At 42.8% G+C, this 12,236-nt stretch overlaps 1 protein-coding gene across 2 annotated transcripts in view; it reads left to right on the top strand.

Annotated features, from left to right (window-relative positions):
- Positions 1 to 11,778, top strand: part of CHST1 (carbohydrate sulfotransferase 1) — a 114,174-nt gene extending 102,396 nt beyond the window's left edge. For both annotated transcript variants that reach the window (XM_073604255.1, XM_073604253.1), the window contains one exon: positions 6,814 to 11,778. In XM_073604255.1, the coding sequence (XP_073460356.1) occupies positions 6,859 to 8,121 (1,263 nt within the window). In that variant the 5' untranslated portion in view covers positions 6,814 to 6,858 and the 3' untranslated portion in view covers positions 8,122 to 11,778. The remainder of the gene's footprint in view (positions 1 to 6,813) is intronic.
- The last annotated feature ends 458 nt before the right edge of the window (positions 11,779 to 12,236 follow it).

The raw sequence follows: 12,236 nt of genomic DNA, 5'->3' as shown, positions 1-12,236 counted from the left end.
TTAGACACATTTTTTTTATAGACTGTTCAGATATTTGTGCCTGCCTGTCATTCTGATGTAACATTAACCTCGTATCTTAGTCATTGTCTGAGGGAAAGCTTGAGTCAACATTGGGCTCTCACTATGGAGGCGATCTCATTCTTTGAAACAATGGGGTTATTTGCCCAAGCTTTTCCTTTAATTAAAAGCTTTGTAACTTGGATCTCAGAACACAAGTTTGACCATTGTAAGCTGGTTTCATGTAAGATGGCACTATTGTTTCGTGTTTACTTGGTTTCAACATAAGTTTTGTCTCTTGACTTTAGCTCTCCAATGGATAGTATAACCTAATCAACCTTCTCAGTTGGGAGGGGGGAATGCTCTCCTGGAGTTATAACTCCTGATCTGAAAGCTCCATGAAAAATATAATATTTTATGTGTCTTGGCCATGACAGGGTTTTTAAGAGTGCAATAGCTTTCGAGATTCTCTAAAGCCAAATCCGGGATCATCCACTCATACTTAACTTTTTGCAGGTTTTTTGGGTTCATTTGGCTGACGTCATTTGGCTGACCGGTATGCGACCGATCTAAACTATATGGCATGTTCACCAATGCCAGGAGCCTGGCAGACAAGATGGGTGAACTAGAGATACTGTTGTACGAGGAGGATTTGGATTTTGTGGGAATTTCAGAGACCTGGTTCAACAGCTCTCATGATTGACTGGTAAACATTCAAGGGTATACCCTTTATCACAAGGATAGAGAGGGTAAAAATGGGGGAGGGGTATGCCTATATATCAAGAATAATGTACAAGTGAATGTGAGAGATGACATCACCATGGGAGCTAGGGAGGAGGTGAAATCCTTATGGGTGGAGCTCCAAAGGGATGAAACTAAGGGGAAAATAATACTGGGAGTATGCTATAGGCCCCCTTACCTGAGGGAGGAAGAGGAGACAGATCTCCTATCATAATTTGGATTAGCAGCAAGGATGGGAAGTGTTATCATAATGGGGTATTTTAACTATACAGACATAGACTGGGCGGAGGGAAACGTGCATTCATCTAAGGCTCGCCAGTTCCTAAAAATGTGTTGCAGGACAATTTTATGGGTCACATGGTAGACGCACCAACTATAAATAAAGCGTTACAGAGAGTCCCAGAGCAAAAGGAGAGAAAAGGATTGGCGTAGGGACGGCATGACAGGTCTGGACAGCACAGTCATGCTTTTTGGGAGAAAAAATTTGTCCCCTTTAAGAAAGGGGGAGTGGCCGGAGCGGGGAAGGCGCTCGGGCTATTAAGCTAGGAGGAAGGAGGGGAAGTGACGTCACTGGTGAGCGGCAGAGAAGAAGATTCCCACCCACCCTCCCGAGTATGTTTAATTATGATAGGGGCTGTAAGGACAGCCCGTGCAGTGGTTGGGTCTCTGGAGGAGGAGAATATGGATGTTATATGCATATATAACATGGTTGGTACCCATCTGTGGTATGGGGTTAACATGGTTGGTACCCATCTGTGGTATGGGGTTAAAATGGTTGGTACCCATCTGTGGTATGGGGTTATCAGGTACCTTCCGGTTAACGAGGGGTTAACCAGGAAGGGGTAAAAGGTAGGTCACTGCAAAGTTGAGTACCGTCTCTGTGTCCGGGGGCTTGCGACTGGAGGCCTAAACAGTTAAAAGAAGTTTGTCGCAGTGACCAGTGGTGTGTGTTTCCCTCGAAGACCCCAAAAGTACATAAAAGTTGTAAGTTATTTAAAATGTTATTTATTTAATTATATGGTAATTGTTAATAAAAGGCCGTGAAGGCCATTTACTCCAAAATCTTGTCACGTCATTTGTGAGGGGATTTGGAGGGGTTAGATATTATGTTCAATGGGTGGCTTAAATGACAGTGGATTAGGTCCTTCACATGTCATGGATCTACTGATTACCAACAATACAGACCTGATCACGGATGTGAAAATACGGGGCAATTTAGGTAACAGCGATCACAGGTCAATTGGCTTCAGTATAAATCACATAAATAGGAAACATAAGGGGAATACAAAGACACTGAATTTCAAAAGAGCCAACTTCCCTAAACTACGAGCCTTGCTAGAAGGCATAAATTGGGATAAAATGTTAGGAACAAAGAACATGGAGGAGAGATGGGTTTGCTTTAAGAGCATATTAAATAAGGGCATTAGCCAATGCATCCCATTGGGTAATAAATTTAAAAGAGCGATCAAAAGTCCTGGATGGCTTAACTCCAATGTAAAAATGCATAAAAAGGAAAGGAAAGGTTGAGGGATCATCATTAGCATTCAGACTTTATAAAGAATGCAACAAGACATGTAAGGGTGCAATAAGGACGGCTAAGATAGAACATGAAAGACACATAGTGGAGGAGAACAAAAAAAATCCCAAGAAATTCTTTAAGTATGTAAACAGTAAAAAAGGGAGGACAGGCCATATTGGCCCCATAATGAATGAGGAAGGACATCTGGTTACAAAGGATGGGGATATGGCGAAGGTATTGAATTTATTCTTCTCCTCAGTCTTCACAAGGGAATCGGGGGGCTTCAGTAACCAAAAGTGTTTATCCTCATGACACATCACAGGAAGCACCTCCATGGTTAACAGAGGACAGAATTAAAATTAGACTTGGGAAACTTAACATTAATAAATCACCGGGACCAGATGGCTTGCACCCGAGGGTACTTAGGGAACTCAGTCAAGTAATTGCCAGACCATTGTTCCTAATTTTTACTGACAGTCTACTGACTGGAATGGTACCAGCTGATTAGAGAAAAGCCAATGTAGCACCAATATTTAAAAAGGGCCCAAAATACATCCCTGGGAATTACAGACCAGTTAGCCTAACATAAATAGTATGTAAATTCTTGGAGGGGATGATAAGTGTTTATATACAAGATTTTAGTAATGAGAACGGTATCATTAGCAGTAATCAGCATGGATTCATAAAGAATCATTCTTGCCACCTTCTATGAGGAGGTGAGTTGCCATCTAGATAAAAGAAGGCCCGTAGACGTGGTGTATCTGGATTTTGCAAAAGCATTTGACACAGTTCCCCATAAACGTTTACTGTACAAAATAAGGTCCGTTGGCATGGGCCATAGGGTGAGTACATGGATTGAAAACTGGCTACAAGGGCGAATTCAGAGGGTGGTGATAAATGGGGAGTACTCAGGATGGTCAGGGGTGGGTAATGGAGTCCCCCAGGGTTCTGTGCTGGGACCAATCCTATTTAATTTGTTCATAAACGACCTGGAGGATGGGGTAAACAGTTCAATCTCTGTATTTGCGGATGATACTAAGCTAAGCAGAGCAATAACTTCTCTGCAGGATGTGGAAACCTTGTAAAAAGATCTGAACAAATTAATGGCATGGGCAACTAAACGGCAAATGAGGTTCAATGTAGAAAAATGTAAAATAATGCATTTGGATGGCAAAAATATGAATGCAATCTATACACTGGGGGGAGAACCTCTGGGGGAATCTAGGATGGAAAAGGACCTTGGGGTCCTAGTAGATGATAGGCTCATCAATGGCATGAAATGCCAAGCTGCTGCTAACAAAGCAAACAGAATATTGGCATGCATTAAAAAGGGGATCAACTCCAGAGATAAAACGATAATTCTCCCGCTCTACAAGACTCTGGTCCGGCCGCCCCGTGACGACACCCTATAGTGACAAAACGCGTAGGGAGGTGGAGCGACGCGCTGACCTCAATGCTTTATGCTTTAGTCCCGGAAACTACGGGTTTATTCGAGGCTGGCTGGCTTGATATTTTTATATGCTGATATTTGTCTACTACCATGTAAGTGCGCATTTGTCTTTTCTATATTTTAATAAATATTAAGGGTTTTTACACTATTGTGAGCCTTTATTATTTTTATGTGGATTTTCCTGCTGGGTTCAATCTGACTTTATGAGGAAACCACCACTATTTGGATTGAAGAGTCCGGTTCACTCCTTAAAGATCCTGGGCTGGGGTAAGAGTCATCTGCTGATTGCGGTCCCCTGTGATTAAGGAACCAATATCATCTGGTAAGCGGCAGTGTTTGCTATGGTGGAGGCACTTCTACTATGATCACTTTCCCTTGGAGTGTTTTCATTCGCATTACCTATGAAGATACTACTATTGAATCATTAATTCATTAATTTATGGACTTTTCATTTCACTATCCTTTATTGAGTCACCAATAGTTTTTCGACTTTAGTCACTTATATTTCTTATATGCTTATACTATGTTTTGTTTTGTTTCAATTCATTTTTTATTTATTCACTTCAGAATTTTTTAATATTTTTACCATTCATTGGGGTTGCATTGTTTCTTTGTTGGTCGTGGTTTCACCTGTTGTGGTGCACTAGTCTATGTCACTGTGAGCACATATCATATTGTCTCACGAGTCTAATAATTTAGTGCGATTCTCCTGGTTTTTAATTCTGTTTGGTGTTGTAAAACATTTTTGAGTCGCAGTTTAGCCCACTTGTTAACCAATAGCGCAGTTTTTTCTTTATGTACTTACATTGTGAATACAGGCCTTGCTGTGGACTCTTGAGTGTGCAAGTGCTAGATGGGAATGAACTATCAGAAGATGCTATATGGACTGGGACTTCTCTTGTAGAGCTCTGGATATACTGCCCATCCTCTGTTACCTTCAGAAAAGGCTGCTTATAGAAGATTAGTGAGAAGCTGTCCTCTTGCTATTTTTGCAATTGTTTTGAGTATCCTGATCTCTGGACCCCTTTCCTGTTACAAGTTACTCAGCAATTAATAAATTCTGAAGACATCCTCTAGACTGAGCCTGTATTGTTGGTGTGCATGGAACTGTGCATGTGACTGGCAGCCTCAGTAATATTGTGGGAGAAGCTGTGTCATTCTCAGCAGTCCCTCTGGGGTTGAGAGCTAGACTAGATTGGGTTTATGGAGGACAGTCTGGGAGATCAGGCGAGTATAGCAGTTGAAGCCACTTTTTTATTTTTCGACTGCACTAGAGGCAGGATTATTTCAATGTATACTATATTACCAAAAGTATTGGAACGCCTGCCTTTACACTCACATGAACTTTAATGGCATCCCAGTCTTAGTCTGTAGGGTTCAATATTGAATTGGCCCACCCTTTGCAGCAATACCGCTTCAACTCTTCTGGAAAGGCTGTCCACAAGGTTTAGGAGTGTGTCTATGGGAATGTTTGAGCTTTCTTCCAGAAGCGCATTTGTGAGGTCAGGCACTGATGTTGAACGAGAAGGCCTGGCTTGCAGTCTCCACTCTAATTCATCCCAAAGGTGTTTTATTGAGGTTGAGGTCAGGACAGTCAAGTTCTTCCACCCCATACTCATTCATCCATGTCTTTATGGACCTTGCTTTGTGCACTGGTGTGCAGTCATGTTGGAACAGGAAGGGGCCATCCTCAAACTGTTCCCACAAAGTTGGGAGCATGGAATTGTCCAAAATGTCTTGGTATGCTGACGTCTTAAGAGTTTCCTTCACTGGAACTAAGGGGCCAAGCCCAACCCCTGAAAAACAACCCTGCACCATAAACTCCCCTCTACCAAATGATTTGGACCAGTGCACAAAGAAAGGTCCCTAAACACACGGATGAGCGAGTTTGAGGTGGGGGAACTTGACTAGCCTGCACATAGTCCTGACCTCAGCCCGATAGAACACCTTTGGGATGAAATACAGCGGAAAGTGCAAGCCAGGCCTTCTCTCCAACATCAGTGCCTGACCTCACAAATGCACTTCTGGAATAATGGTCAAACATTCCCATAGACACACTCCTAAACCTTGTGGACAGCCTTCCCAGAAGAGTTGAAGCTGTTATAGCTGCAAAGGGTGGACCAACTCAATATTGAACCCTACGGATTAAGACTGGGATGCCATTAAAGTTCACGTGCATGTAAAGGTCCCAATACTTTGGTAATATAGTGTTTGCCCAGGCTGGACTTGGGTTTTACTTTTTTCTAGGGTTAATTTTATGGTTGGCTTCCTTTTTTTTTTATAGAAAGTGGGTCAGAACCTCTGACAATGATTTTATGGTTGTCTGTTCCTTCCTGTTCTGGTGACCACTGCACTACCCATTTCTTGCAAGGGTGTCACAGGAACAGGAAAAGAGGAAAAACATCTTCAGAATGGGGACACATGCAGAAAAAAATCTTGCAGAATATTAAACTGTAGTAAACTAAAACAAAATGTCTGGAATTAAGCATTGAAGCCAAACATGGAGCTACTGTATATATTCACTATGATATGCATCATAGTCAGACATGGAAAGAAAATTCTGGAATTATACATCTGCAACTTGCTGCTGGTGTGTGCGTATTTTTCTGTTACGGTAGATCTGTAAGCATGCACACCAATCATTGTACCCCATTGTACTTTTCCACTAATGGTCTATAGAAAGGTTCATTATAGAGACAACTTATTATGAAGAGAATATAGATTTATGGATTTCCTCTTGCTGTGTAAACCAGAGTTAAGCTTGTGGATGAGAAGTAAATATATGGATCGGTTTGCTAGTAGATAAAGGCTTTTTTCATCCTTCATTGCAGTCCATAGACTATACACAAAATGTAAGTCTCCCTCCAGGACATTTTTGTGCATTTTTATCAGTGACAATGGCTGTTATTTACTACAACAATCACAGATATGGCAGTTGCAGCAATCTATAGCAATCATGAAAAAAATCTTTAATTGTTCTAACTGCTCTTGAATTATGAAAAATGAAATCCATTTGGCAGCTAAATATTACTTTACATGTTTGTTTGTGGGATAGCTCTATGATTACAGACACTAATATTATTCTCCTTTTTCTTTCTATATACAGACAATAATTGAACACCGTGAGAAGGCTCAATGACGTTTTCCAGCCATGCAATGTTCTTGGAAGGCTGTCCTCTTACTAGCGCTGGCCTCTATCGCTATCCAGTACACAGCCATCCGAACCTTTACAACCAAATCCTTTCATATGTGTCCGGTTCCCAACCCAAGCAATTGTAGCCTGGGACAAGAACCCACAGACTCTTCTGATCGATTATGTGAAGATGGCCAGCCAGTAACTTCTAACATCTCGAGGAAAACTCATATCCTCATCTTGGCCACCACCCGCAGTGGGTCCTCTTTTGTTGGTCAACTGTTCAATCAACATTCGGATGTTTTCTACTTGTTTGAACCACTCTATCATGTTCAATACACGCTAATCCCCAAAATGACTCAGAGTAAAAGCCCTGCTGAAAGGAGAGTGATGCTGGGAGCTAGCAGGGACCTCCTAAGAAGCCTTTATGACTGTGACCTTTATTTTATGGAAAACTATATTAAGCCACAACCAGTAAACCACACCACAGATAGGCTCTTCCGAAGGGGTGCAAGTAAAGCACTCTGCTCTGTCCCAGTTTGTGATGCCCTGGGCCCCACTGATATCTATCTAGAAGAAGGAGACTGCATTAAAAAGTGTGGGAGCCTGAATTTGACTCTAGCAATGGAGTCTTGCAAAGACCACGGTCATGTGGCTATAAAAACAGTTCGGGTTCCAGAGGTTAATGACTTAAGAGCATTGGTAGAGGATCCTCGCCTTAATTTAAAAGTGATTCAGTTGGTGAGAGACCCACGAGGCATACTGGCCTCCCGTAGTGAGACCTTCAGAGACACTTACAGGCTATGGAGAATCTGGAGGGCTACTGGTCGCAGACCATACAATTTAGACTCAACTCAGTTGACCACGGTTTGTGAGGACTTCTTGAACTCTGTGTCAACTGGGTTTAGCAGGCCACCATGGCTAAAGGGGCACTACATGCTCTTGCGATATGAAGACCTGGCTAGAAACCCTATGAAGAAGATGGAGGAAATCTATGATTTTGTGGGTATTCCTCTGGATACCAATGTGGAACGATGGATCTTGAACAATACCCGGGGTGACCAGTCTTCTGCCAAACACAAGTATGGCACAGTAAGAAACTCTGCAGCCACAGCTGAAAGCTGGAGACTGACCTTGTCCTATGACATTGTAGAGTTCACCCAGAATGCCTGTCGACAAGTACTAAGCCAACTGGGCTACAAAACTGTGGGTTCTTCCCAGGACTTGAGGAACCTTTCCTACAGCCTCATTGAAGACAGATCTTTTACGCCTTTTTTGTAATGGTCTATTTCTCAGTAAATAAAATACACAGTGAAGGTGTTATACACAGGATGCCAAGACAGAAGTTTGGGAATGAAATAAACTCTCTATTTTTGATAAAATTATTCCCCTTCTTCACCTTGTTTCATGTTGAGAAACAAGTTGCACTACAGTGGTTGGGATCTAAAAGCACATTGAAAAAAAGGGGGTTATACCTCTCTGAAACTTGAAGCCGTTTCTACAGAGCAGTCGAATATTAAACACCCCTGTATAGTCCTTTCATAGATTGAAATAGCTTAGTTGTATGGACATATTCATTGGTGTTTCAAGGAGAGCCTTAAAGGGAATATTTTGTGGTGAAACTTTTGTTTATGACCGGGTGATACATTCCTGGTCAACCATTTTCCACATAAAAAAACAAAACAAAAAAACGCAAAGTAAAAGCTCAAAGGAAACCTTCCTTGAGAGAAATGTGAAGGTCGCCATTGATGACATTTCTTTTTTAAAATGCTAGTTGCCTGGCTGCCTGCTAATCCATATGGCTTTAACACTGACACTAACTTTGCTGTTGCATGCTTGTTAGTGATTCAGAAAGCACTATTGCACCCGGTCAACTAGCATTTTCAAAAGCATGACAGCCCCTGTATTTCTCTCAGAACAGGTTTTCATTTAATTAAACATCGCTGGTAAATTATTTGTAAGGCAGTACAGCAAAGTATCTTCTTAAAACATAACCAACTTTCTGACTTGTTTCATATGCTTTTCATTATTTTAACTTTTGCTTCTTTAACAAATTGTCCTAAAAGCACATGCCAAGGCATTTATTCATGTGATCTCATTCAGGCAGCGCTGTCCATTCCGCAGTTTGACCTCATTCTAAACCTCTGCTGACATCACAAAACCATATGAATTTTCTGCAGAACAGGTAAATACGGCAGTATAACCAGCAAAGCTAAATGGTCAGGAAGGCTGAGAGTTTATTTTACCTGTTCAGGGCAAAGCAACAGGTTCACATAACTGCCACCTCCCTGCTTGCACATATTGACCTCCATAGCTCCCCAAGTGATCTCTGCTGTAGATTGAGCCCGCATAAGCTTCAGGTGATACAAGACTTACCGGTAATTCTCCCCTCACCCCTGTGTGATTGGTGTCTGGATGGCCAATCACCAAGCACCAGCACTGTCACATGGGAAGAAGGGGAGCAAGTCACATGCTCCCTATACATGAAAGTACCCAGTATTTGCTTTGCTCCTGGCAGCCAAACAAAGTGGCAGGGTAGGGAAGGGTGACTATGAGCAATTGAGGAGGGGGGGAGTTTAGTTAGCTAATCTATTTGGAAAGACTATGCAGACTTAAGGAGACCATGTCAGGTCTCTCATAGGATAAATCCATTACTTCTACATTTCTTTTGTCCCACTGCAGACTCTGAAAGCCTTCCAACATTCAACAATATTGAGAGTATGGGCTCATTTGCACTTGTTTTAAATTTAAAACACATTAAAGTGTCTACCGCTTCAACATGCTTTTTGATGTGTTTTTGATGCTTCTGTGATGCTTTGATGATGTAGCGGTGAAGCTTTTTCAAACCTTTAGACCCCTTTCACACTGAAGGCGCTTTTCATGCATTTTAACGCTAAAAATAGCACCAGTAAAGTTCCTGAAAAGCGCCTCTCAAGCCTCCCCAGTGTCAAAGCCTGAGTGCTTTCACACTGGGGCGGTGCGCTTGCAGGACCGAAAAAAAAGTCCTGCAGGCAGCATCTTTGGGGAGGTGTGGGAGCGGTGTAAACCGCTCATAAACCACCCCTGCCATTGAAATCAATGGGCAGCGCTGCCGAAGTGCCTGCGGTTTTTTGGGTGCTTTTAACCCCTTGTTAACCCCTTCTTTGGAGTCGAAAGCGCCCCGCTAAAGCCCGCACGGCGCCGGTAAAGCGCTGCTAAAACTAGCAGCACTTTACCGATAACGCTCAGGTGGTCTGAGTGTGAAAGTAGCCTTAATGAAGCTTGGCAAATGCCATGTGTGTGTTGATTTTCTATTTGGGCCCAGTAGAACCCTGGCTCAGTAGCACCCCCACTCATCAGACCTCCAGCTCATTAGAACCCCTGTTCAGCAGATACCCAGCTTATTAGTATCTGCATTCAGCAGATCCCCTGCTCAGTAGTACCCCCAGCTCTGCTGATGCCCCACTCAGTAGTACCTCCCAGCTTTGCTGATCCCCCGCTCAGTAGTAACTCCCAGCTCTGCTGATCCCCCACTCAGTAATAACCCCCAGATATGCTGATCCCCCACTCGGTAGTAACCCCCAGCTATGCTGATCCCCCACTAGGTAGTAACCCCCAGCTATGCTGATCCTCTGGTTTGCTGATCCTCTTCTCTCTCCAGTCCCTGCTCATGTCTAGCTATATTGCTCCCACACTGCTCACCAAGTCTGATATCTGCTAGTTTCTCCTGCTCCAGTCCCCCAGCTCTGCTGATCCTCTGCCACTCAGTTATCTCTCTCTCCAGTCCCTGCTTACCTTCTGCTGTAGCGTTCCCATGTTGCACACCACATGCCATATGCTAGTTGCTCCGTTCGGGTCCAGACCTTACCCACCTTTCTGCTGCTCCACGCTGCACACCAGATATGCACAAGACACTTCCAGAAAATAAACATATGAACCCAGAAGTGACTGTTAATGAATTCTTCCCGATTTGCTTGTTGGTTTTCTAGTTCATTCTGGCAAATCTCTTACCTGCAATACCTCCAACACAAAGCGAAGCTAACACTGAATAAAAACCCCTCAAAAGCTTCAGGTGCTGTAGGCCAGCATTGTCATAAACTTCTTTTGAGGCTTTGGAGATGCTTTGAAGCACCAAGAAAGCGACATGGGGTATAATTTTTGAAGCAAAGCGATGCAAACACAACATGTAAGAAAGACTGTAAGGTGACCATTTTATTTAGTGACAGATGCTTTGATTGGCATTCAGAGTGCTTTAAAAAGCGTGTCCAATGGCACATTTTGAAGCAAGTGTAAACAAGGCCTATTGGATGCCTGTGTGTGTACTCTGCCAATTGAAAGTTCCTTTCTCTGACCCCTACATCACTGTGGGAGACCAAAGTGTAACAGGGGACACAATCATCTGACACTCCTGGAAGTGTCAAAACCCAAAGGGTTTAACAGAGGCTGCAGTGCTGGAATGGAGGAAAGGTGGGAGACACGGGCTGCCAGAAAGGTAGTTATATGCTGTCTTCGATTGCAGAGGGGGGGCTAAATTTAACTCTTTAGAGGCCTGACAGGGTCTCCCTAAAACTGGACTACAGGATTGTATGGGGGGGATCCTCACCTCAGAGGTTAAATGCCAATTTTTATCAATGGGAACAGAAAAGGCAGTTATACTTACCTTATCCCTTACTCCCCTGGCAGTCGAAGCTCTTTAACGATCTCCGACATTCTGGGTTATGGGTGGGCCCTCACTTAAAATGCAGAACTGCTGGTCCTGCATTGTACCTGATGATATCTGAGAGCCTGCGACAGATGTTTAAGGAGACTAGTCGCATACCTCCCAACATTGTGAGATGGGAACGAGGGACACCTCATAGGAATAGGACACACCCCCTGCCAAACCCTCTTAAAGGGGAATTGTACAAAAAATTATTAGTTAAACCCACGAGTGCTTTTTTTTTTTTTTTTTTTTTTTTTAACCACTACTATTCCTTTATATTGGCTTTTGAAATTTACAAATGCAGCAATTTAGAAATTGGATGAAACACTTTTTGAAAGATGAACAGTGAATTTTAACTAAAATTATATAGATCAGACCAAAATCAGGGACAAATGAGGAGGAAAGAGGGACAGAGGGACTTTGTTCTAAATCAGGGACAGTCCCTCGAAATCAGGGAGGGTTGGGAGCTATGCGGTGGTGCAACTCAGAAGAAGTCTGCGGGAAAAGGTTTCTGTTCCCTGCTAGACAAAACCAAACATTTAACCCTTGCAGTGTGGGAGAAGAGCACTTCAATGGTCAGTTTTTATTTTACTCTGCGCTTAGCTTTAACGGCACAAGATAGGTGATGAAAACCATTTACAAAACTGATACATTTTGCTGCCCTGCTGTACAAATCAATTTAAGAAGTGTGCAGAAAATGTATTAAAGGCTCGTT

This window comes from Aquarana catesbeiana, linkage group LG11, assembly GCF_042186555.1.
Source record: "Aquarana catesbeiana isolate 2022-GZ linkage group LG11, ASM4218655v1, whole genome shotgun sequence".
NCBI classification, from domain to species: Eukaryota; Metazoa; Chordata; class Amphibia; order Anura; family Ranidae; genus Aquarana; species Aquarana catesbeiana.
The sequence above is the reverse complement of the archived record's forward strand: the minus strand, read 5'-3'. Positions and strand labels throughout refer to the sequence as shown.